The 26,168-nt window shown below is 35.5% G+C and overlaps 1 protein-coding gene across 1 annotated transcript in view; it reads right to left on the bottom strand.

The window, feature by feature from the left end:
- Positions 1-13,494: 13,494 nt before the first annotated feature.
- The window catches only part of LOC145319595 (uncharacterized), a 120,416-nt gene continuing 107,742 nt past the window's right edge, over positions 13,495-26,168 (bottom strand). Inside the window, exons 8-18 of the mRNA XM_080161812.1 lie at positions 25,066-25,145; positions 24,066-24,187; positions 23,175-23,325; positions 22,726-22,847; positions 21,917-22,220; positions 21,499-21,552; positions 19,151-19,285; positions 18,438-18,599; positions 17,958-18,055; positions 16,543-17,142; positions 13,495-15,814 (exon numbers count right to left, since the gene is read on the bottom strand). Of these exons, the coding sequence (XP_080017938.1) occupies positions 15,655-15,814; positions 16,543-17,142; positions 17,958-18,055; positions 18,438-18,599; positions 19,151-19,285; positions 21,499-21,552; positions 21,917-22,220; positions 22,726-22,847; positions 23,175-23,325; positions 24,066-24,187; positions 25,066-25,145 (1,988 nt within the window). The 3' untranslated portion in view covers positions 13,495-15,654. The remainder of the gene's footprint in view (positions 15,815-16,542; positions 17,143-17,957; positions 18,056-18,437; positions 18,600-19,150; positions 19,286-21,498; positions 21,553-21,916; positions 22,221-22,725; positions 22,848-23,174; positions 23,326-24,065; positions 24,188-25,065; positions 25,146-26,168) is intronic.

The raw sequence follows: 26,168 nt of genomic DNA, 5'->3' as shown, positions 1-26,168 counted from the left end.
ACCATCCATCAGGCTGATCCAATAAACTGGGATCAATGTCTTCACTGGGTGAACCTACATCGAAATTGACCCCGGCCTCAAGTCCTTCCTCTCCTTCACCCACTGGAGGAGGAGTGTTCAGCGCCCCTCCACCAACCTCAGCCGAGACACCCACTGTTGCCGCCATGACAGCATTACTCGCTGCAGCAGTTACGGGCCCTCCTACAGCAACCATCACAGCATCATTTACCGCTGAGGCGGTATCATTCACAACAGCCACCTCTGCAGCCACCGCTGGCCCATCTGCCGGCATTGCCACCTCCATCTCAACACCACCAGTGACCTGAACACCTCCCGAAACCATCATCACCCCGTTGTTAGCCTCAGCACCGCCAGAAGTCCCAGCCTGTTGCAACTGCCAATATGCCGCCGCCGGTAAGTCATTGTTTATTCTGCGCCGGATCTCGGACAGCTCGCTAAAAATATTAGACAGGTGCCTTTGCACTTCAGCCTCTTTTTGCGCCATCTCAGAAATAGCCTCTTGAACCTTAGTTCCCTGCCCTGCCAAAACACTTTCCACCTGTTGGCCCACCTGCTGTCCCAACTTGGTTGAACTACTTTCCCAATTATCAGTCATTGCTGTCTGTACCCGCTGTACCAGATAAGAAGCCTTTTGCTGTGCAGTAGTAGCCACCATTTGCTGCACCTCCGTATCTACCTTCCTTATACATTCCATTAGATCCTTCTTATGCGTGGCCAACATATCCTTAATCCGTTTATGACCGTCAGTCTGCCAAAGTTTCTGTGCAGTATTCAAACTTTTGACCGATTCTTTTACAGCCTCACGAATTTTTTCCTCAACCATAGGCTTTAGAGTCACAGCAACAGAATTACTGATTCTACCTATATCTTCATCACTGAGCGGCGCCAAACCACGTCTGTCATTCTTACGCTCAGCCTTATTTCTCTCGACCTCAGCACGTAAATCTGGTAACTCCCTCTTCTGTTTAGGCCCAAGAGAATCTGCCCCAGCAGGCCGCTTGACCACGCCCCTTCTGGAAGTACCTTCCCCAGCATCATCATAAGCCTTGCTGGCTCCCTTAGTCCTGACCGACCCAGCAGCCTGATTTGGCACAAACTTACCAAACCTGCGCCGTCCCTCACCAGAACTAGTATCTGCCACCTTTTGTTCAGGCTTGTCCGTTGGAGGCTCAGTCCAACTGTCTAGCTCCGAACCACTCTGTTCACTAGGCAGACGATCCCTGGAATCAAGCTCAACCTCAAGGCTCACGTTGCCAACATCGTCTTCATCATCATACCCAGGCTCATACCTGAGCGATTCTACATCATACTGCCTCCTATCATCTCTTCTATACACAACATGCCGCCGATTAGCTCTACCAGCATCCAGCATCTCAACAGACGGTTCACGCTCCTCCCGCCGACCAGACGCCCGCTGATACCGCCTCTCGTTTCCATCTCCATTTCCTGATAATAATCAATAATTAAATATTAACATTTTAATATTTTAATATTTTAACATTTTTCATATATAAGACGACATTTAAAACGAAATACTTTACACAAATTATATTTATCAGGGATGCCAAATTTTAATTACTGTCTTCCCGAAGGATAACGCGAAAATTTAACGCAGTTACACAGTTTGCACACACAACCAACACACAGCAATCCAACAACCACCCCCGCAGCACCCATCACAGCCATAACAAAATGCTGCCAACTATTAGTCAACCAATCAATCGAGGTATTATACAAATGTACAAACCAATCTTCTGTAACCTCTACAACAAAAGCATGTGAATTAGCAGCCAATTCCGAAAGTTTAGCCTCTTCCACAGACTCCAACACCTGTCCTTTCTCTCCCTTATCCAACAGATGCTCAAAATTCAACGGTACCTTCAACCAACTATCCTCCAGCCGTTTAGTCTGAACCAGCTGCATTCCTGCCCCCTTGTTGCCTAGATATAATCCAGGTTTAACTCTCACAAATACTGGATTTTTCCTGCACTCGACAACCATCAACAAGGAAACATTTTTAACTAATCTTGTGAACGGTTCTACAGCAACAATTCTACCATCCATGAACAAAGACAAATGACCAAGATAACACGGCAAATTCGCTCCTAAAGTCACATTCAACCATCTTTTTTTACACACAGACACAAGTTCCATCTCCCCTAGATGTTGTACCAACAAATTTCCGACTTGTTTGATGTTGGAATGAAACAAATTATTCTCCCAACACCCCTGTTCTGCCTGCAAAATCCTTTCCACCTGATGGTATGAAGAAGTTAGCTGTAGTAATAAAGCACCATCCTCCTCCTTTCTTCGCATCCAAGGAAAAAAATTCTTTTTAGCTGTTGTAATCCACAAAAATACATCCGGAACGTTGGTATGAAAATAATGCAAATCAGTCAGAAAATCAGAAAACTCCACTTTTTTCCCCAGTTTCAATCCCAACGAAAACTGTGGAGAAATCGCCAACCAACTTTGGCCACCCTGATTATTAGCATCATCCGCCATATTAGAAAATGTAAACAAAGTTAAATTTACAATGTCAACAGTCCGAAAATAACTAAAATGACGTCTATCTTCCTGTGATTTATTGTGAACTATCACTCGATCAAGCCCAAGCCGCAGATCAGACTCCAGACAATGTGCACCAATGAACTGATCCTCAAGAAAACAACTGTTATCAGGTAACATTGAAATTTGTATATTTTTCAAATAACTTGTAATTTGAACTTCTTGAAAAGTATTAGGCACAAAGGTATTATTTAAATAAATACCATCCCCTCTGCACTGAGGGTCAATTCCATACGTCATCATATCCTCATACAGAATTGTACCATTTATGAAATAAGTCATTGACCGGTCATAAAACGCTACAGGCAACCGTCGTCCATCTATGTCTAACACTCTCTGTTCCTCCATCCTTTTACAATCTTCACTAGAAATTAACTCATCACTACTAACCACAGCTGGTGCCCCTAAATGTAAGTGGCTATATTTGCCACAATACCAGGTGTGAACCGTTCTGTCGACGTGACATTGTACCGCGGGCAAAAATCTCACTCCTACTTTTTTTAACAGATGACCACTGATTGTTCCATTAAACTCATGCTGTCCAAACACTGTACATTCTGAAGCCCTCAATTCAGGACCGTCGCCAACACACTCCTTTACTAGCACAGGTATCACATCAGCCCCACAGGATATTAAACACAATCCCCAAATTAAAAAATATTTACCTGATTTGAATTTATTATTATGACCAGACATTATTAGCTGATAACTGTTCACCAATTCACCCGCAAATATCAACTGATTTAGCCTTTCATTGTAGAACAACTCTCCACCTACTAGCTTTGTCAGCACATATTTGTTATTAAAATAATCAAATAACAATTCATGAACTCTTATTATAATATATTTTTATAATATTTATATATATTTATATAATATTTTCTTTTCAAAAATAATTATTATCAGCTCCTTTCCCTACTTTCTCCGTCCTCGAGTTCCTATCTGAACATGTACCACAGGACCCCCTACCTGAGATCTTAACCTCCTCCCAGTGTCCCATAAATATTTCGCCACCCGTGATCCACTTTTCTTAATTGTTACTAATCTTTCAGGTGAAGATTGCGGCGGCGCCGTAGTCAAAAACGACTGTTCCGATGGAAGCTCAACCTCGTCAAAATTACCCTCAACTACAGGAGCAGGCACCACAGATTCATCTGTCACTCCCACCTCTACTCCTTCCCTTACAGGTATAATTTCTCTATTAACGTTCCACTCATTTCCATCCCCTGAAACTCTGTCATTATCAACCTCAACCTCACTCTCCTTCTCCTGGATCTCGTCACTCTGTCTTTCCTCTGCCAATTCAAAACCATCATTTTCAGATGACAAATACACAACATTTTCACTCTCTCTCTCCTCTACAGTTTCCCTCTCTACAGGCATATTATCAACCTCCAAAAATATCTCATCGGACGGACAAATTTCAGGTAAAGGAAAAACGTTAAAATTAACCTCCTCTCCTAAAACTTCCGTTCGAGCATGAATTTTTCGAATTTTATCTCTAGCCACAACCTGATTTTTCTTGATGGGATTATTCCCAAAAGGTGCCAACTCATACAATGCATCCGAAAATTTCTTAACTACAATAAAAGGCCCTCCATAAAAAGACTGTAATTTCTTGGACACGTCAGTCTTCACAATATTAAAGAAAGCATAACAAACATCTGTCACCCTCAATGCTTCCTTCTGTACTCTGTGTTTATTTTGAACCTCTAAATATAACTTGGATTTTGTAGAAATTCTCTTAATTACATCCTCCATATTTTTCAGAAATTCCAAATACGACCGCGAGGATGAAGATTCAACAGACGGGACTGGTGATAGAAAATCGAGGGGAATACGTGGCTGCCGACCGAAAACCAGAAAAAATGGAGAATAGCCAGTTCTAGAACTCTTGGAGCAGTTAATCACTAACGTAGCCAAAGGTAATTTTTTAGCCCAGTCCTTTGTTCCATGATTTTCATCTACTTTCAAAGCAGCATACAAACTCTGATTTTGCCTCTCTACAGGATTCGAATTTGGATTCCTGGGGGGAATTAGGACAGTATCCACCCCCAATCCTTTCATCACACCTTTAAACACACTGCTTGTAAAATTTGTACCTCTATCCGATCTCAAAGCCCTAAATAAACCATAGGTAGGTACAAAATTTTCCAATATAGCCTTTACAGTTGTTTCAGTTTTAGCATCAACCAACGGACATGTAAAAACATATCTAGAAAATAAGCAAACCATGATTAAGACAAATTTAACCGTCTGTCCCTGATGATAACATGGAGTCCAAGGACCAACTAGATCCACTGACATATTAGCAAAAACTTCACTACTTTGAACAGAATGAGTTATAGGTGAAACATGTTTAGGATTACTTCCAGCCTTTTTCAAACATGTAATACAACTTCGCATTCTCGATTCCACAAACTTGTTCACGCCAGGCATAAAAAATCTCTCATTTATTTTACGTATTGTCTCCTGCACACCTCTATGTCCAGAACCATATCCACCATGAGCTGAATCAAATATATCATTGTATAAAGAAAGAGGCACTACAGGCCTCTCAACAAAACCCCCTTCGGCCAAAGGCTGTCTGAAAATTACAACCCCCTCTAGCACATACATATGGCCAATAAGATTGTACAATAGTTCTTTTCTGCCCGATAACTCCGCCCTCTCATAAGACGACAACTGTCTCCTTTCCAATATCCATAACCTTATTTTATTTAGGATCTCGTCCTGCTGAAGACTACTTTGCCAGACAAACTCAACATCCACCTCATCCTCTGCAGAATGTACCTGCATAATGGAATAGATTTGATCCAGAAATGGTGAATCATCCAGGTAAGGATCCAAAATTTTATTATCTGTCTCTCTACACTCCTGACAATCCTTCAGTCGATGTTCCTTACAATCTAACTCAGTTCTCGACAAATAATCTACATTCACATGCTTAGTCCCCTGTCGATGGATAACTGTAAAGTCAAAACTTTGCAAGAAAGTTATCCATCGATAGGTGACACCGTTTATTGATCCTTTAGCCCAACGTTTATAATGCACTAATGAAATACTGTCTGTCCGAACCACAAATTCACGAAACCTACAAAAGTGTAAAAAATTCTTTAATGCATATACTAATGCACCTAATTCTCCTTTATAGGAAGGATAATTTTGTTCCGCAGCATTACACTTTTTACTACAGACACCAAACACTCTCTCTACACCATCCTGTTCTTGTGAAATAATCCCTGCAAAATACTGAGAACTATAATCTACATCCACGATAAAAAGATTAGGATTATCCCATTGAGGATAGCCTTTACACATCTCAGTCTTGAACATTTCCATAAATTCAGTCCATACTCTATTCAATTCTTCTGTCCACTTTATTATAGTGTCATTCCTGTGACTATCCAACATGCACGACCTCTTAGCATAATCAGCAAAATATCCTCTGTAATAATTGGTAAATCCCAAAAACTTCTGTAACTCCTTCCCTGTTCTAGGCTTGCCCCAATCCTTAATCCGTTCCAAATATGCAGGATTCATTTTCAATCCATCGGCACTAATAATATGCCCCAAATAATGGCATTCTCTAGTCAATAAATCACACTTATCTAAATTCAATTTCAGGTTGACCTGCCTAAGAACTTGAAACAGTGCCTGCAGATGCTCTACATGTTCCTCTGGACTTGATGAAAACACGATCAGATCGTCCAAGTAACTGATACAGAATCCATACATACCTGGCAGGATAGACAGCACCTTATCCATCAGAGCACAGAACAGGCTGGGTGCATTACACAACCCAAATGGCAACCTGTTAAACAAATACATCCTGTTTGCTGCACTAAAAGCTGTCAACGGTTTAGAGTCCTCATCCATAGTCATCGAATGGTAGGCAGCTGTCAAATCAAGAGTACTGAACACCTTGCCAGAACCCAGCTTCGTCAGATTATCAGAAATCAGTGGCAGCGGCCACGCCACCTGCTTAGTCACGTTGTTCAAATTGCGGAAATCGATGACAAACCTCAACTTAGCCTCTGCTCCAGGTACAGCCTTCTTTTTCACAGCAAAAATAGGACTAGACCAATCCGAGAAACCCTCCTCAATAATGCCGGCGTCCAGCCATTTGGTTAACTGTTCTTTCAACTTAGCATCGTACTCTGGATTCAATGGAATATTTCTGGCCTTCACAGGTTTAGCTCCAGGTAACAATTCTATGTTATATGTCATTAATCGACAATCACCAATATCTGAATCATTCATTGAAAAGATATCAAAATTTTCCAAACAAATTTTAATAATCCTAGGTTTCAATTCTGGATTTTCCTTAATCATCTGGTTTTCATCTAACTTCAATTTTTGAATAATAAACTGTACCCGTTCATGCATTTTTTGCCCCGACAACTTTTCTGGCTTATCCAACTCATTAATTGTTTTATTACAGGTGACACCTTGATTATCCATGACGAAACAATGCCCCATCTTCACATTTCTCAGCAAGGTAATAGGTTTTATTGACGCATTAACTACATTAACCACGCAGGACCCATCTTTCCGTGGCTGATACACTCCCTCAATAATCATAATCCCATTGCCACTTGTCATCTTAGAAGAATTAGGAGACACGTACCAAACCCCATCATTCTTTAATCCAGCCACATGCACAACAGCTGTAGATCCTCCAGGATAAAAAATAGTTTTGTCCAGCAACTTCACATTATACTTCGTTGAATATAACTCTCCAAACCCACCCCCCTCTTTTATCCCTGGCAAGGTAGGTTTAGATGGAATTTCAGAATTCATTCGTCCGGACAAAATAGGAATTTTCTGTACCTCCGCCACCACCTGTTTCTGTAAACAGGAATTAATAGAAACAGATTCCCCACAAAATTCAAACTTATCCTCATCCAAACAAATGTTAATTTTATTCTTTTTCAGGAAATCAGATCCAAGATTCACCAACCTACTCGTCACCTCAGGTACATAAAATATCTCCGTAAATACAGCTTGAGTTCCAGCAAATCTAAATTTCAACTCGACATATCCAATAATATTAACTTTCTTTAAATCTACTGAATACGCTGATAATTTAGCAGGACAAAACTCAATTCCATGTTTATCAAGAATTTCTCTAGATATTAAAGAATTAAAATTATTCCCTGTATCAATAATTCCTAACTTCTTCACCGTAATATCAGCCCCTGGCACAAAGAAATCTAAATCCGCACAAATAGGCATTTTAGTTATCTTCAAAAACTTCACAATCTCTTGAAAACACTAGTCATTTCTATCCATATATCTTCGAATTAAAATCTCCATGCAGGATTACAAATAATTAATATATCCATGTCAATTAATTTCAAATTTTAGATATACATCATTCCACTACACAGCAGTCAGCCCTCCATCCGTTACCAGCCGCCAACATACTGTTCGATTTATGAAATCCTGTACACCTTCCAGACTACCAGCAACACACAGCTACACACCAAGCCTTTTGCCATACAAGTAAGTACCTCTCAAAGTTTTTAACATTTACTTCAACTTTGCATAGGTACCTATCAAAATATAATATATAGAATATATATATATATATATATATAAATATATATAGATATATTGTTTTCATTAACACGATCACACCTTGACTGAAGAATAAGCAAGACAGTAATACTTTATAAAGTTGAGAGCAATTATCTGAATACAATACAGCAAAATTAACTAATTACACATAGCAGTACTATAGCCTATATAATGAATACGAATAAAAGAACGATCTATAAATTTCATTCATTTCAAATGAAATTTATATATCGAATCAATCATATCCATTACATAGGATATTGCTGAAAATTGTTCCTAGCTATGTCAGCAATCATAGCCTCATACTGTTTCTCATCTCTGCTCTTTTCAGAATCCACAACAGGCCCCACCTGATTGACCGTCTTCTTCAGAAACTGCTCAGGTATTACCCTATTATTAGGCACTCCAGAACCTTCTTTCTTTTCGCTACCCGCTGAAAAAAACCTAGCTTTGGTCTTTCCTATGCGAGAATCAGGAGCTGGCGGCTTACCGTCTCTCTTCTGCCAGCAACTAGCCACTACATGACCTTTTTTCCCACAATACCAACAAATCATAGTTTTAGCCTTCGAATTCAGAGCCCCAATCACGTTCTCAACCTGATCCCAAGGAATATCATCATCCCCTTCAATCCACGCATTATTATCGCCAATCTCAGTCCTGCCCTCCATATCAGATACATGCACTTCACTGATTACAGGCCTAGCTTTTACCTCCCTAGAATCCTCTAGCTTCAACCCTTCCATAGCCTGAGAATAACAGGATGTTACATTTTCAGGTGAGACGTGTCCAGAACGGGCCCAGCTTATGTAATGCTGACCTCTGCGAATCAAATAAGTCAAGAAAGCACTATAATCTTCCAGGTAATGCATAGATTCAATGAAATTAGCCATATCTCTAGCTAAATCAGAAAACAGCAAATTCTTAGCCACATTATTGTAGAAATCACGCCAAGATTGTCTAGAAATTTGACCAGGATGCATAAGCCTAAACAGCCGTAACTTAGCATTGAAAAACACATCCACATTCTGACCACTCTTTTGTTTCAGGGCGTAGAAGAATTCAGTAGCTGACTCTGTATCCGCAAAGGGTATCACCAACCTTCTTATCAACAGGTAATAACCTAAAGCACTTAGGGAAGCATTAGCCTCCGGCGTAATAAGCCTCCCCATCTTCTTCCCTTTGCACTCAAAAATCCTATTGTACAGGACGTCCTTGAAAAGCATAGGATCCTCCAACTTTGCGAACCGAGCAACTCTCCATAAGGATAAGAAATAATCCTCAAAATCAATGTTTCCATCCCAAAATGGAGCATCCCGCACAAAATCACTATCCCACTTGACTCCTCTTACAAGACAAAACTCCTTAAACTGCTCCTCTACAGTCTGTTGGCTTACACTACCGCCGGCCACCTTTTTATAGGCCTTAAGCACTTCAGCCCTTTCCTCAATTAAAGGAAATATATCCAATAATTGATTCTCATATTCGGTCAGACAACTCTCACGAACATTCATCCAATTTCCATTCCCAACCGGACCCAAAAACTCAATCTGCGAAAACTTCAAATGTCCAGGAGCACTTTTCACCCTTTTAGCCTCAAAATTTGTAGAATCCAATTTAGCCTCCACACTCAAACGACTAATGAAAGATGTATTAAACGAATCATCTCCCATCGATTTGGCTGCAGATACACTAGCCCCCATACTTGTCTCATACAAAAAACCGCTAATATCCCCATCCGCTGGCAATTGCGCCACCTTTTTCTTAATAGTAGCCAAATCAACATCATAACCTAACTTCTTATGCTCATCAGAATTCTTGAACTCCTTCACCTTATTCTCCAGCCGTTTATTCGCCGCCGTTAGCTTATCCACCTGACCTTTAACAGTCGTATGCTCCTTTAACATTGCCCTAACATATTTTTTTATGCTTTCAGGCACAACGTCATTCTCCACCTCACCCAACGCCGACTCTACATTCGCATTGGCACCTGCACCAACATCCTCATCCACAGCATCATCCTCCTCCCAATTTTCGGGAGTTCCATCATCATCCTGACTGTCAGTCTCCCGAGGACGCTTAGGCGGCCGTCCACGCTTGCCCTCATTTTTACCCCGCTCTCCTTTTTCTCCATCAGCCATATCCGAGCACTAGAACTAGATTCGCCGTGAAATTTAGATCAGAAGAGTTAAAAAGTGAAATTCCACAGAAACCTAAAATATAAATCAAGTTAGAAATATAAAAAATAAAACAAAACTGTGAAAAATCCGAGATAAAAAAATCTCAAAAAGTGATTGAATTCAAATTAAACACCACTTCCCCCACCCTTAACTCAGTAGCAGGTCTAAATAACACGTAGCACAATAAGACTGCGCCAAATGTGAAATAGACAGACTTACATAAGTTAATGATAGAGTAGACTTAATATTCAATTCAAAATGCAAACAGATTTTTAAGTATTTATTATATTGGATTAAATGCAGTTTTTGAGTAAATAAGATTATATATTGATACTATATTTAGAAATGATTAAATATGTTAATAAGTCAAAACTACTGATTATTCAAAGCTGGAAAGTTCTGAAGTAGCAGGATGTCTGTCTGTATATCAGGACACCAAGCAACAGGATGACTGTCTGTTTAATTAATACAAGGTATTAATTAACTATGCACTTTGAAGGGGTAGAATATCTGCCTATGCAAACTATCTAAAGTAGTAGGATGTCTGTGAATAGCTGTATTGGTCTTAATAAAGACTCGAACCCAAACCAGATAATGTTCTGTGTTAGGACTCTCAATATCAACTGACTTAAATATATTTTCTCTTTATTCTTTCTGAGAGCAATTAAAGAGTAATTAAGAGTAACAACTAAAATATGTCTGCAAACTTAAATATATGACGTCACAACATAAATATATGACACTTAGAAATTGATAAAATAAGCAATATTTTTTATTGAAAACCAAATACAATAACAAAGCTAGAAACAGGTTATTTTATTAGTATCCAATTAACTTTAGATGGCCCATCTCTCGCCCACCTTTAATTACAAATTTGTAAATAATAAAGATGCAATATTTCTTTATAAACAGTCTGATAAAAGTGTAAACTAATTCTCGAAAGTGGGTTATTTATTGTCCAACACAATAAAAAGGGATATTCTTATTTTAAATAACCTATGAGATTCAACCCTTTGTAGAGAGTGAGGTATTTTTTTGTCAATAATACGAATTTAAAATAGGTCTTTATTACCTAATTACTACGTTATAAAAAATCTAATTGGCAATTTTACATCATAAAATAAATCCTTAACAGTAAGTAAATTGTTTCAACTATATATGACAAGTTAAATATTCCTACAAACATTATAAGAAACAAATACGTTCAGATTTTCCCTGTTTTTTCCTTTTTCCCTTCCAAAATACCATAAAATCAAGGCTTTATTTCTGGATATTTTTGTTAATAGGACGTTTTTGGTTGATCAGTGTAGTGAAATGTGCTTAGAAAATGTTAAGATTTGATAATCAGATGAGAAATATTTACGTTCACACTCCCTTTAATAGACAGCCAACAATTGTTTAAGAATTGTTTAATTTTATAACTTTTGATGAAAACAGAATTAATCGTATTTTGTAAATATTATACCTCCAAGAAATGGCTATACTTCCCAATCATATGTTGTGTGGGATTTAATTATTTAAGGAAGTATTATGATGTAATGTTATTAAAAAATCGTTGAAAAAATGATGAAACACAAAATTTCTGTAGATTACAGTAAGTGGTTTAAACGTTTAGACACTCAACTTAAAGAACCAGTCAATCAAAATTCATTACAAGCCACAAAATTTGCTTACCCTAAGCCATCGAATAAGAAAACGTTATTATATGTATAACTTTGTGGACTAGTGTAAAGAACAGCTCAATGTCCCCTCCTCTAGAATAACACACTTATCAAACATTATGTACAAGTCAAATTAACACAAATTAATGTGTAAGTTGACGAGATATTACTGTACATACATATATAATTGAGTAGGATGAAGATAATTCAAAATGGTTAATAGTATGTTATATATACCAATATTTATAAAAAAATTTAAAATTATTACACATAGGACGACATTTGAAATCTTGATAACAGGTTTTCTGTTTTTTTTATAAAATACCTTAAAATCAAGTCTTACTGTTCTTTTTAAACATAACACCTGGACTACTAATTTAGTTGGACAATAAAAAAAGCAACTTAAAATCAATGCAAAAGTGGATATTTAGAAGATTTAATTTTTAAAAATCTTTAGAAAAATTAAGTGTTTTATCTTCATATTTTTTGAAACTCATAATAATTGTATTATAGTTAATAGAAATATGAGTTGAAGCTCGAGGGAATATAATAAAAAAAAGGTGTAATACAGAGTCAAATAGTGAGGGAAGAGAACATTTACGATAAGCAATACATCAAATGGTTGAAAAAAACAATAATTTACCAACGAATAAGATATTAATTCTGTTCATGAACACGACATAGTATCTGAAAAAAGTTTTTATTACATACCTATTTATGACATGCGAATGAATTTACCCCCCCAAAAAGTGAAAAATACCCCCCCCCCCAAAAAAAAAAAAATATATTTTTTTTTACTTTTTCTTTTTAAATCTAAAATACAAAAAATTAGGTTGATCAAACCTCTTGGGGCAAAGCCCCTAGAGGCTAGGGGCGAAGCCGCTAGTACCTTATATAGTTCAAACTATTGTCTATTTAACATAACTAATCCTATAATATAAAGAAATAAGATTTTTTTGTTTGTAGCGAACCGATATGGTTCTTATTTACAGTGAAGCCTCTTATAGGGTCTGAGATGGTTTTAGGCTATTTATCTTTTTTAAAAATAAGTCTGGGTGTGGTTTTAGGCTATTTTTCTGCCCTTCAAATATAGAGCCCCTAGATGCTAGGGGCGCAGCCGCTAGTATTCATATAAAAAATTATGTGAAATGGGAGTGGAATCTCCACTAATAATTTTAGTTTGAAAAAGCAATTTTTTTGGGGGGGAGGGGGGGTGGGGCGAGGTTACATGGTAAAATTATACAACTATTGATCATCCTAATATAGAAGTAACAGGACTCTGTCTGTCTGTACCGAAGGATCTTGTAAACCGCTGAAACGCTATGGTTCTCCTTTACAGGGTAGCTTCTCAGGGTCCTGTGAAGGTGTGTAACTTTTTTGGATAAAATGGATTATCGAAATCAACCCAACCCCCCTACGGTGAACCCTAGAGGCCTCTAGGGGGCGTAGCCGCTAGTCAAAGTAATAAAGAAGCAAGATCTGAAAATGTTTCATGATATATTAGGACATTTTATTATAATAGCACATTACTTTACGAGACAGTAAACAGTTATTGACGTACACAATTTTCAAAATAATTTTATCACAAAATGTAACAAGGACGAAAATGTCCTTAACCCTTAATTCATAAAGGGATAATTCGTGGAGGAGAGGCAGTCAGTTTGGGATACTTAATAATATCTAGATACCCAAGAGCTTTTATGTGGTGGCGGGGGGAGTTTTGAAAAGTCCTTTTCAGAGACAAACAGGATTAATCTACCCACAAGCATAAAAAAAAGCTTTAAAAATTGAAGACCTTCAAAAAAGAAGTATTAATATGTATATTTAAGTGAACAGTTTCGACTAGATTAAAAGTAGATATTCCAAACAATAACCCCTCATTCATGAATAATCCCCTTTCAAATCTAAATAAAAAGCAAAATGTAATTATTTTTACAGAATATTCTTAATAAAGAATTGTCAAAAAAATAAATAACATTAATTACCTCTGCTACATGTTGACACATTCAATTTTAATCATGGCATAAAATATTATGTTCATTCAAGATTTATGCAGTTTAATTCGCAAATTTTTCCGCTCATCTTATATCTTCTAAGAGCCGCAATTTGAATGCTAAATAATGAATGAAAATTGAAAACTATGTCTCAATTTTTTTTTTAAATGTAAGATTTATAAAAATCAAAAGCACATGAATGCCTAAATAATAAAAAGTTTTTTTTTTCAAATCCTTGTTTTTGACTGGCAGAAAAAATTGCGAAAAAAAGTTTTTACTCCAAATTTGAAGGTATATGTAAAATATAAAAGAAACATATAAATGTACTTATGTAAAATAATTTTAAAAACATAAATTAATCATATTTAATATCATAAGGTTTTTTATCTGTAGGTATAGGTTATAATAATAATAATATCATTTTAGACTAACAATCAAATAAATATAAAATATTTTTACAAATACAATAAGAATATATTTACATTAGGTATATAAGCAGTAAAAGTATAAGTTGATCATATGGTTTTATATTTTAGTGTTTTTAATATAGGCCTATAACCACAAGAAAAGTAAACAATAATCATTAAAATTTTATTGATTGGAGAAAAAGTATGATATTACAGTTAGGGAGTTGAATCCATTTTTATAGAAGCAGAAATATAATCTATGATTATGGTTTGGACCCTCTAAAACTCTAATCTACCCTTCCACTTTCCCCTCTCTTGGTAAAGATATCTTCAATGCCGATACGATTTTTGAAATATAAGATTTCACTTTTGTCTCTCTTGTTGAAGATATCTTCACCAAGAGAGGCAAAAGTGGAATCTTAAATTTCAAAAATCGTATTGGCGTTGAAGATATCTTCACCAAGAGAGGGGAAAGTGGAATCTTACATTTTAACAATCATATCGGCGTTGAAGATATCTTCACCAAGAGAAGGGAAAGTAGAATCTTACATTTCAAAAATCGTATCGGCGTTGAAGATATCTTCACCAAGAGAGGGGAAAGTGGAAAGGTAGATTACAGTTTTAGAGGGTCCAAACCATAATCATAGATTATATTTCTGCTTCTATAAAAATGGATTCAACTCCCTAACTGTATTACATTTTTAAAAAAGGCTTAGTCAATACAGACCGAAAAAAAAACAACCAACTTTGCTTTTAATCAAAAAATATAAAAACATATTATCAGCTCTATCAAAAAATGGTACAAAAATTTATTAGTTCGGGGTAAAAATTTCAAAATTACAAAAAAGCTTATAACACACAAAAAGGCCAGTTTAGATTTCAAAATTTTATAAATGTTGTACTTTACAGTTATTAACATTTAATTATTAGATTCAATTTATTTAAAGTTACTTTATAAAAATATCTACATACAAATAAATGTAAAACAAGATGCCCTTAATTCAATTATAAAATTGATATGAAATAAGTTATTTAGAATAATACAAAATTCCAATTTATTTTTGATTATATTTAAAGAAACAATATATTGTTTACATATCACTTTATTAACACAATTAATTGTTCCTTACAACTGTTCGTGATGTTCAGATAAAGTTAACATCACTAGATTTCAAAGAATATTTAACTGATTTTTCTTTAAATATTAAAAAAAAAGATTTGATAATTTAATAAACAATTAGCATCACGTTTTCATATTAGTTTGCGGGGCAGGGTCGTTGTAGATTGGGGCAGTGTAAAGTTCTTCTTCATGTGTTGTTTTACCATTACCCAGGAGTCCTTTCTCCTGATCACAGCCAGTCTTTGCGTCCATTACTGTACAGTATAGAGTAGGATCGTTCAATCTGAAACAAAACGAAAATATTTTATAAAGTTGTTCCATTGCAACCCTATCCCACTATCCTATATTGGAGAGGTTGCGTGTTTGTTTATGTTAGGTTAGGTTGGTTAATAACCTGACCTAACCTAAACAAGCTTAACTTTCACACACGCGCACATGCCGCGTAACTTCTCTAATAGGTAAGTAAAGGGAATAGGACTCCAATGAAACAAAGCCATGACAGAGGAGTAAACGAAAATGATCTTAAGGGATAAGACAATGGGCGATAAATTGATAAACATATCCAAAGATATTGGACTCTACTAGTCTGGAAGCAACAAATCAAAGTTTAATAAAAGTACTCTAAGTTTTTAAACCAACAAATAAGATAATAATACAACTTTAGTTAACAGTGTAATTTACGGTCCAATGTCTCCTACCTCCGTGGTTAAAGGGGTATTTCCAGGAGAAGTAACCAACAAATTACATTGTTAAGATTTTATTAGAATAGGTACCTAATGAAAAAAAAATATAGATTTGTTTATACAGTGTCGTATATTACAAGTATTTAAACTTTTTACCAATATTTTCTGGAAACTAGGTACAGAAAAATAGATAGAAAATTATTCTACGTTTGAATATTGTTTTTAAGGATTAAATCGTTTAGAATTAATTGCGTCATTCATATTTCGATAATAAAGCTCCTACTTTTAACTACAGCTAAAGCGCGGCTACTCTGCAATGCATACTTACTTGTCTCTCAGCGCCATCATAATTTCATCAGTAAGTGAAGTTTCTGACATGGACACCCTCATAGAACTATCCGCCCCGACTCCCCCGCCTGGCCGCAGCTTGAACCCATTGTCCCCGTTGCCCTTTCTCATTGGCGTAGATTGGGCCAATGGCGTGCCTCCAATTGTCCCGCTATAACCGTTGTTATATCTTGACATAGGTAACAGTCTTTCTGTTTCACTAGATATAGGCAACGTGTTCATGCCAGCGGCATAATTGGACAGCAACGCCGACGTTTGCAGCGGCAACGTGGCAATATTGCTCTTGTTGCCATTTAAAGTTCCACCTTCATCGCTTTTTGGCAAAGTTGTCATCATTGTCGAGGCTTCAATGTCATCCGACGATTTATTTGAATCTCGCGGCGAGGCGGGAGCAACCCGCGAATCGTGCGGATGGTGGACCTCCGCAATTTCCGCGTATTGCGGCTCATCCTCGTCACAGCCGGAAGAGGTGTGGTTGGAGCCGTACCGCAGAATTTCCGCCTTTTCTCCAGCCTGGGAGTTGAACTGGAAGGATCCAGATAGTTTGTTGCTTTTCATCAGCTTGGCTCGCTTGTATAATCTGAAATAACAGAACATTTTCATCATAAGTTAAATACAATGTTTCAATGTATGAGGATAAAATGCATAAAGTACCCTAAGAGCAATAATAAAACACCCCTTTGATTTAAATTGAAAATAAGGTGGAAAGGGTAGTTTTTAACTTTAGATCAGGTTGGGGATGGTTAAGGGCCATCCGAGATTAGGCATTGAAAAAAAACTCCCCCCCCCCCCTTTTTTTAACTTAGTGTGAAAGAGGTAGATATTTAAATTTAATGTAGAGACAAATGATGCCATTCTATCTCTAAATTAATACCTACCTACTTAAAATATTGAAATAATAAAAAGTGACTGAATCATTCTTTCTAATCGCTTAATAGTTGCAGCTTAGGAATAGCACATTGGAAGATAAAATTACGCCTTATGTAGATTGAATTTTTGGTGGAAAAGTTTGGACACTCACATTTCCAATCAAGTTTTACACCCCCCTATATCTTCGACCGTGGCACAACACGTAGCGCATCCTCTTCTTGACGGGGAGGTGATAGGTTCGAATCTTGGCCCGACACTGCGTCCATGGTTCCTATTGCTGCTATGACAGATTGGGGGAATGCCATGGTCCAAAACAGGAGCAACTCACTACAATGCACAGTTAGGGCTTCTCAGACAAAGATCGTGCAGTTAAAGATATTTTCTGATGGGAGTTACTTCACCTAAAACCCTTGGTTGTTTGGACGGAAAAGTAAATATTTGGCTCTACGAGTACAAAAGACAAAATTAGTTCAGCAACTATCTATCTATTTTCTAAGTATAATGTCTATCTATCTATTTACATACCTATGAATATAGATAGTCCCGACACAAATGCTGATAACACAAACACAGCAAAGAACACAGAATAATAGAAACAACAGAATTCCTTTCGTTGTTTTCACCTAAAAAGTATAATAACAAATTAAGTTTAAATTTTTGAAGTTTTTGAATCGAAAGGGAGATATATATTAATGAATTAAATCAAAAAAGGTAAGTCGATCAGTTTATTATGCTTGGAATCTACATTCGACATATTTTGGGTGGTTTTTGCCTATTTTTCAACCACCAAAAGAAAAGAAAAAACCTAATAGTCTATTATAAGAATTAAATACAAATAGTAATGATTTTTTTGCCTGTAGGAAAAATGACCTTTAAATAGTTCAACCAAATAGATTTTAAATGTAATGTTAAATTGTTGTTTGAATTAAGCTATTCAAATTATAAGTAAAACATAAAACAGGTAAGAATTGTAGACCAGCTATGCTATCATAAATAAATCCAAACCTGAAAAAGCAGAAGAAAATCATCATAAAACTGATTCAAAGTATAAACAGCCACTCCTCCGGCACCCCCAACTCCATTGCCAACTGTGTTTCCATCCCCACCAACATCAAGCTCCTCTACATTGGTCAGTATACAGTCAGGAGGTCTGGAGTTTACATCTCTGCACAATTTGGACATAATTAATAGTTTTTTTTCGCAACAAACTATAGACAGCTTTCCACGGATATTAAAATAAAATATTTAAAGATTGAAACCAGTTTTGTTAGCCCAGAGAAGCCGATGGCTCGAGCTAACAAAACTAGGACTTGGAAAGATTTTTGTTATGTTTCTGAAAGATATCAAGGTAGATTTTGGGTGATATTGTAAAGCAGGAAAGTGGGGGGAAAATATAAATTCCATTTTCAGCTTAAATAAACATTCTAGGGGTTCACAGGGATCTAAAAGGATAAGAGAATGTCTCATAAAATGATGTACATCCCCACCCCAATAATGATAATCAAAATTGCTCCTTCTGTAGGTTACAATTAATTGTTGAAACGTTTAGACACTTAGCTTAATAAACAAACCAATCCAAATTCAATAAAGGACCCCAAAGTTGTTAAGCCACCGAACAATAAAATATTATTCTAAAACTTTGGGGACTTAACAGTAATAAACAACCAAATGTCCCCTCACTCCCTGAGGTAATCAACAATGAAATTATGTTCATTCCTATTGCACATGAGTAGCTGATATTCTTGTATGGGAGTGAAGTGAGCCTCAGAGTTGCTATCTGATGCTGGGAAACAGTTTCTCTGGTTGGCAGGAACACCACACAGGCTGCTGTTCAACAAATGTCCACTGAGATCCTGAAACAGCAATTTTAAGTTATATATTAAACTAGCGGCTACGCCCCTAGAAGCCTCTAGGGGCACTTAAGGTAGGAGGGGGGGAAAGTCGACCTCATCCCAAATTATTTTTTAGTTTCAAAAGAGTAAAAAAATATTTTTTTTTTGGGGGGGGGGAGGAGGGCGAAGACACCCTCCCAAAAAATATTTTAAAACCTTCTCAGGACCTATAAGAAGCTTCACTGTAAAGGAGACCAATATCGGTTCAGTGGTTAGCGAGATCCTTCGGGACAGACAAAAAACGTTTACTACTTTATATAATAGGATGATAGATAAAAAAAAATATGTTTACAAAATCCCTATGATTACATTAAGTATGTATAACAGAACTATTTTTATACAAAACAAGGATGACAACATCCATAAGTAGCGAAGCAGAAAAGTGTGAACAATATAAAAATAGCCTAAAACCTGCTAAAAAGGCAGTCTGGCTGTCATGGTTGTTTTCTTTAAAAGACGGGAAGTTTAATTTTGATATCTATAATTGAAAAAATTTGAAAATCGGACCATAAACACTGAAGATATGGAGAAAATATGAAAAATATAAAAATAGCCTAAAACCTGCTTAAAAGACAGTCTGGCTTACATGGTTGTTTTCTTTAAACGACGGGAAATTAAATTTTGATATCTATAACTGAAAAAATTTTGAAAATCGGTCCTTAAACACTGAAGATATGGAGAACAATGTGAAAAATATAAAAATAGCCTAAAACCTGCTAAAAAGACAGTCAGGCCTTCATGGTTGTTTTCTTTAAACGACGGGAAATTTAATTTTGATATCTATAACTGAAAAATTTTTGAAAATCGGTCGATAAACACTGAAGATATGGAGAAAAATGTGAAAATATAAAAATAGCCTAAAACCTGCTAAAAAGCGGTCTGACCGCCAATGATGTTTTATAGTTAATTGTGCTCCTTAATGAAAGGAATGTTGACAGAAAAATTCAGCATTCTATCTTTTATAGGAGCTGAGTAAATCCCATTTCCCCCATAGCGTTACGGACTGACGGACGGACGGACAAAGTGAATTATAGAGTAGCTTCGCTACTAAAAATTGCCAGGATTTACAAAAAGTTTTACCTAAGTAAATTTGGGAATAAATATAAATATTAAAAGGGGAATTTAAAAATCTATTTTATACAAATGTGTAATATTGTATAACCCCTTTAAAAATCGTTTGAAAATGTTTAGTCTGGAAGAAGTCAATCAGCCGATTTCTTATGTAAACAAACAGGAATAAAAGGATTTTGATTTGATTTGATTATTATAATTGCATGCGGACCAAGAGGTCCATTAAAGGAATATCATATTGTCTGGATAAATAAACCTTAAAACTTGCAGGTTTTTACAGAGATAACGTAAATAAAAACTAAAATGAATCAAGAACAGATAGGTGTTAAGCGATCAATTTAAAAAAAATGTAACAGCCCAAACCCAAATTTTACTAATAAAAATATTGGATCATGTAAAGGAAACGAAGTTGCAGGTTTCGTCATTTTTTCACAGTAGCTTTTCTCCTATTTCTAGCCAATGCAATGTGGGGCCCATTTTCTAACCCTTCTGATCAATAACATTTATCTAACCTAAAATAACAATTAAAAAGCTACTGTGAAAATACGATGAAACCCGCAACTTCGTTTTCTTTACATTTCCCAAAAATTTTAATATCATAAGCTTAGCCATCTTTCTTTAATGATACTAACTTAAGATATGAATATATGTCAATCAAGGAGCCGCTAGAGATAATGAAAAAAAAACTTACTGAACCGTTTATTCCTTAAACAATTTTATCTAATCTTGTCTAAAACGTTTGTGATTATAAAGAAATTGACGTTAAGGTCTAACATGAAGTTATTTTATTTATCTTAATTTTAGTGCATATTTTGTTTTTAAGGGTTATAAAATCCTAATAATTTAAAAAACCATCTACCACATCTGTATATGTTGTGCAAATGGTCATTTATACCTGCAAGCTGCCGCGCAAAACCGAGGCCCGCAGTAATGCGGGCGATTAAACATTACATTACAATTGGAAAATATAATAACTAAAGGCAAGTAATAAAAAAAAAGACTCCCAACAAGCTCCCTATCTGTTCTGAGATAGTTTCATCCAGTTGCAACACCCACCTCCTCCCCCTTAGGATAGAAGCCGTTCAGTTTTATTATATTGATACCTGGAATGAAGAAGAAAGTCCAGAAAAACCTGTCAAAGATTGAATATACTTCTCCTAAAATAAAAAATAAATTTCATATGTTGAATGTTAGTTTTTATTCTAAATAACTGTAAATATCAGTATTATAACTTATAATAAAAAACATATTTTTTAAAAGATAATAAAAATTCTCTGAAGTATTTTTTTACTGCTTACTATTAGCACCATTTTAAAGCCCATTTTAATAAAAGATTATGCTTTGATTACTAATGAGTTCAGCGTTAGAGAATGATTGAATTCAATGCAAAGGCGTTCATGAGAAATTGTGTAGAACTGCCTTCCCCTTTCACAACCCCAAGGTTGAATCTCTGTGCACGCCAAGGATTCTATGTATTCTATGAAAAGAAGTTTGGCTTTGGAAATTTAAATAATAGTTTACCTGTTTAGTTTGACAGTCGCAGTGGTGTGAAAACCTGTTCTCTGCCACTACCAACCTCGCAGATGGCGGCAGCCGGGTCACCAGCGAGTGGCGGTTAGCATTCTGTACCTCGTTGCGCGTAAACTCAAACAGCACATCTGCCTCTATCACCTCCCCAACCCCTTTTGGTGTGGTGGAGGTGACAGTTGGGGGGATGGGGTTGATAATGGCATTCAGCGCACCCTCCTCGATAAACTGGATAGTGTTGTCGGTTATGATGACAGAGTTCCAAGATTCTACACTCAATGATTCTTGTCCCAAAGTTCTAAAATATTTTAGGTAATTTTAGACTAAATAGGAAATTTTGAGAAATATCTAACCATTTATACATACTTTTGACAGCAAAAATAGACAGCAATAGAAACCATAAATGTAAAGTAGCTCCACTACCAAAAACATTATTACCTATTGTCGGCAAAACTATTTAAAGAATTTTAAACAACCCTCAAATTTAAATCAGTTGCATTTTTGGCACAATCTTAAAACACTTTGTATTAAAAAAGACAAAAAATAATAAAGATAATACCCTTTTATTCAGGACCTTCAAGGACAATACAATCGCAGGTAATTTAATTGCATTGTACATCCCAAATTATAATTCACAAAATTACTCCTTCTGTATATTAAAATTATTGATGGAAAAGTTGGACAATGAATTTTTTTTAGCCAACGAATTAGGAAAGGTGTTTTTTTAATTTCTCAGTGTGTTTTAGTCATAACCATAATATTATTGTTTAACAAACAGCAATGCTTATAAAAAAAACTCTAACCTGAAGGTATTATTAACAACCCTAACACTTGCAACGGTTGCGTTTATGGCACCAAATTTTGAGATACTTTGTATAAAACTATTCTCCAACATAAGACTACTGATTCCCGCCACTATGCTTTTCTGAAACAAAAAAAAGAGTTTTAAAATATTTAAAATACTTAGAAACATCTTTATATGAGTATTTACAGGGCATTTTAAATCAGTTTACTATTTATTATTCATAAAATGAAATAATTTATAAGAAAATTCAGAAGTTGTGTCTTCTTATCATACACGATTCTATTGTATTTTGTTATTTCACTCTAATTGTAATTTTAAGTCATATATTTTTAAATTCATTTAACGGTTTAACTACGTTACCTTCGAATAATCTTTTTTTGACTGGCGAAGCATTTAAAGCTATTTAATCTTAGTATTTTATGTAACAAAATTGAAAGCAAGTAATACCTTTGCTATAGAACTGATTTTGCATTGGTTGAACTGTAATATCTCAATGACGCTCTGATCACTGAAGGCTCCGCGTTCAATCCTGTTAATATCAACATCCTCCAGTTCTATGTGGGACATCAGGAAACCAGAAAACGCATTGGTCTCAATCCTGATGTATAGATATTGCAAATAAAAAGGAACAAATTGTATTTTACTAGTAGCTGTGCTCCTAGCATCTAGAGGCTCTGTATTCAAAGGTAAATAGGCGAAGCAGAAAAATAGCCGAAAACCATTGCAAGGCTTAAAGCTAAAAATGAAATAGCTTAAAACAATCCTAGGACCTATGTAAAAAAAAGAGAACTCTGTTAGTTTAGTAGATATTGAGATCTTCAGACAAAGAAAAGCTTACTAGTTTTTATTAAAGGATTATTGAACAGTAAGTTGGAGAAAAAAAACTTACTTTATCTTAAAAATGCTATAATATACCCAAGACTGGTAGAGACAATTACCAATTAGCTAATATGTGTTGATTGGGGACTCCAAAAAGACAATTACAAAGACGTGGTTTTGGAGATTTTTTTTCAAGTGTGCATATTACTTCTGAAGTTAAAAGAAATATTTAGTAAGTTATAACTAATAGCTGTTTAAATAGAAATAAGTATTTAAAGTCAGATAAAAATTTCTTCATTTCTTTAACTAATGAAGACCCAAAACAACATCTGAAATCACGAAACCTCAGAATTATTTCTAAAAATTTTATTCAGTTATTGTTTCATTTAGATAAATTTTCATAACTTCCTTTCTAAAATTGAATACCTAAAAATTACCGAATTTGAAAGTTTATCATTACACAATATTTAAAATAATACATTTGCCTGCAAGCCACTTAAAAATGAACCAAAAGTCAACCTGTCAATTGTGCTGTTCTTAACAAGGATCTGCTTGAATGAGGAAGCGAAAGCGCTGGATGACAAAGACTTGATGTTGACTTGAGTCATATTGATTACAATTGTAGGCTCCAGTGTTGGCACCTAAATTAAAATTAATTTAAAGAAAAAACTTGGATCTACTGCAGTTCACGGTAAAATATTGGTGGTAAGCAATATTTCTAAAAATCTATGAGTTTAAAAGGCTGCTAGCTGCTAAACGGCTGAACGTACAGATCATGCCCGCACACTGTTTTAAGCGGCATAAGAAGGCCTACAAATAATCTGGAATAGCCATAAATCAATAATGCATAATTATCTCACAGTGCAGAGAAATGCGCGAAAACGACCTATTTTACGAGTTTTTCTTCAATGAAGCTTTCCCTGTGCATCATTGGATCTTTGCTATTCCAGATTATTTGTAGACCTTCTTATTCCGCTTAAAATGGTGTGCTGGTATGATCTGTACGTTTAGCCGTTTGGCAGCTAGCAGCCTTTAACATTCATAGATTTTTGTAAATATTGCTGGTAAGCAATATTTTACCGTGAACTGCAGTAGATCCAAAAACTTATATACAAAAATGTATATATTTGAAATTTTATAAATCTACGATAATTCCATGAATGACTTAATTTTCCGTCGGATAGATGCCTTTTTGACTATCCTCTTTTTAGCATGAAAAAATGGGTACCTATAGAATACTTGAATATGGTGGAATATTTGTCGTCAATTTAGGTTGCTAATACAGTCCTCCTTGGTCAAGGGAGGGAATGGGATAAAGTAAAGGGGGCGGGGGGTTGTCATTATATTAGCCAGCTGACAGAAACATTTTATCAGGAATCCAGGATATGCAAGAATCTCTTACAAAATCTACGTATTCTATATCCATCGATATAAAATGTCCAATAAGGACAACATAATAACGGAGTAGCAAAAAGGCCTTAACTATGGAGTAGCTGCAATTTTCTAATAAATACCTTACCTTTAATTTAAGAGCCGAAGGTTCTAAATGTAGATTATTTATATTGTGAAAAGTTAAGCTCTTTATGCTGGCAAAAGCCTACAACAGTTGAAATTATGTTTAACAAGTTTAGATAAACCTTTTAATGGTAAAATATGGTTGGCTCTTAAACAAAGACAACTCTTAGTGAATTTTGATTGGTTACTTTATAACTATCAGTTTCCAAACTTTTTAATTAATAATATAATCTTCATAAATGCGGGAAAGGACCTACTTTACGCTTGTTTTCTATAGCCTAGCGCTATATGTGCATCTACGATCTTTGCCATTTCTATAAGCTTTTTTTATTCCGGCTGTATTCAGCGAAAAAATCTTTAATTCACTCTATCTGTCCGTCCATGGCAGTCAAACTGCTTTCTGGCAGGTTTTTGGCCATTTTTATATTTCCACTTTTAAATCTCCTTTTCTGTATTATTATAGATGGGTTTTTGTGCTTCGCTACTTATGGATGTTGTCACCCTTGTATTTTACATTTTTAATATGCATCTATAGCTTACAGTACCTATAGCTTATTTATCAAAACTTTTGATACATTCTTGCATTGCAAAACTGACTCTTATGTAAACAGAAGAGAATTTTGTTTAAGTTTTGCCAGGGGTGTATATTCTGCAAAATTTGACCTTGCTAAAGGGGGGGGGGGGGATGTAAAAAAAATTAAAAATATGTGGTTGGGGGTAAAAAATGAAAATGTTGAGAGAACTGAAAGCATTATTTTCTATTTTTCTCCCCTCTTTGGTGAAAAAAAAAACTAAAAGAATATGTAGGAGGGGGGATAATATAAATAAAATAAAGAGTTCTAAAAATACTTTTTAATTTTATTCCCTTCCTTGATAGAAAAACTGGGGGGGGGGGGACTTTGAAAGAGAAAAAAAGAGGATATTACCGAATCTTGTGCAGAATATACACCCCTGATTTTTGCCTGAAGAAGGCTATTTAGGAATGGTATCTTTTGACTTTTATTTTTAAAAAATACTCAAAGTTTTGAGGCTTTATTTTTATATGATTATGATCTTTGCCATTTTCTTAATTTTAGTAGCGAAGCTACTCTATAAGTGACTGTTTGT

The sequence above is a fragment of the Acartia tonsa genome, chromosome 5 (genome assembly GCF_053477335.1).
Source record: "Acartia tonsa isolate MP-2025a chromosome 5, ASM5347733v1, whole genome shotgun sequence".
Classification (NCBI taxonomy): Eukaryota; Metazoa; Arthropoda; class Copepoda; order Calanoida; family Acartiidae; genus Acartia; species Acartia tonsa.
Note: the sequence above shows the minus strand (reverse complement) of the source record. Positions and strands in the feature narration are given on the sequence as shown.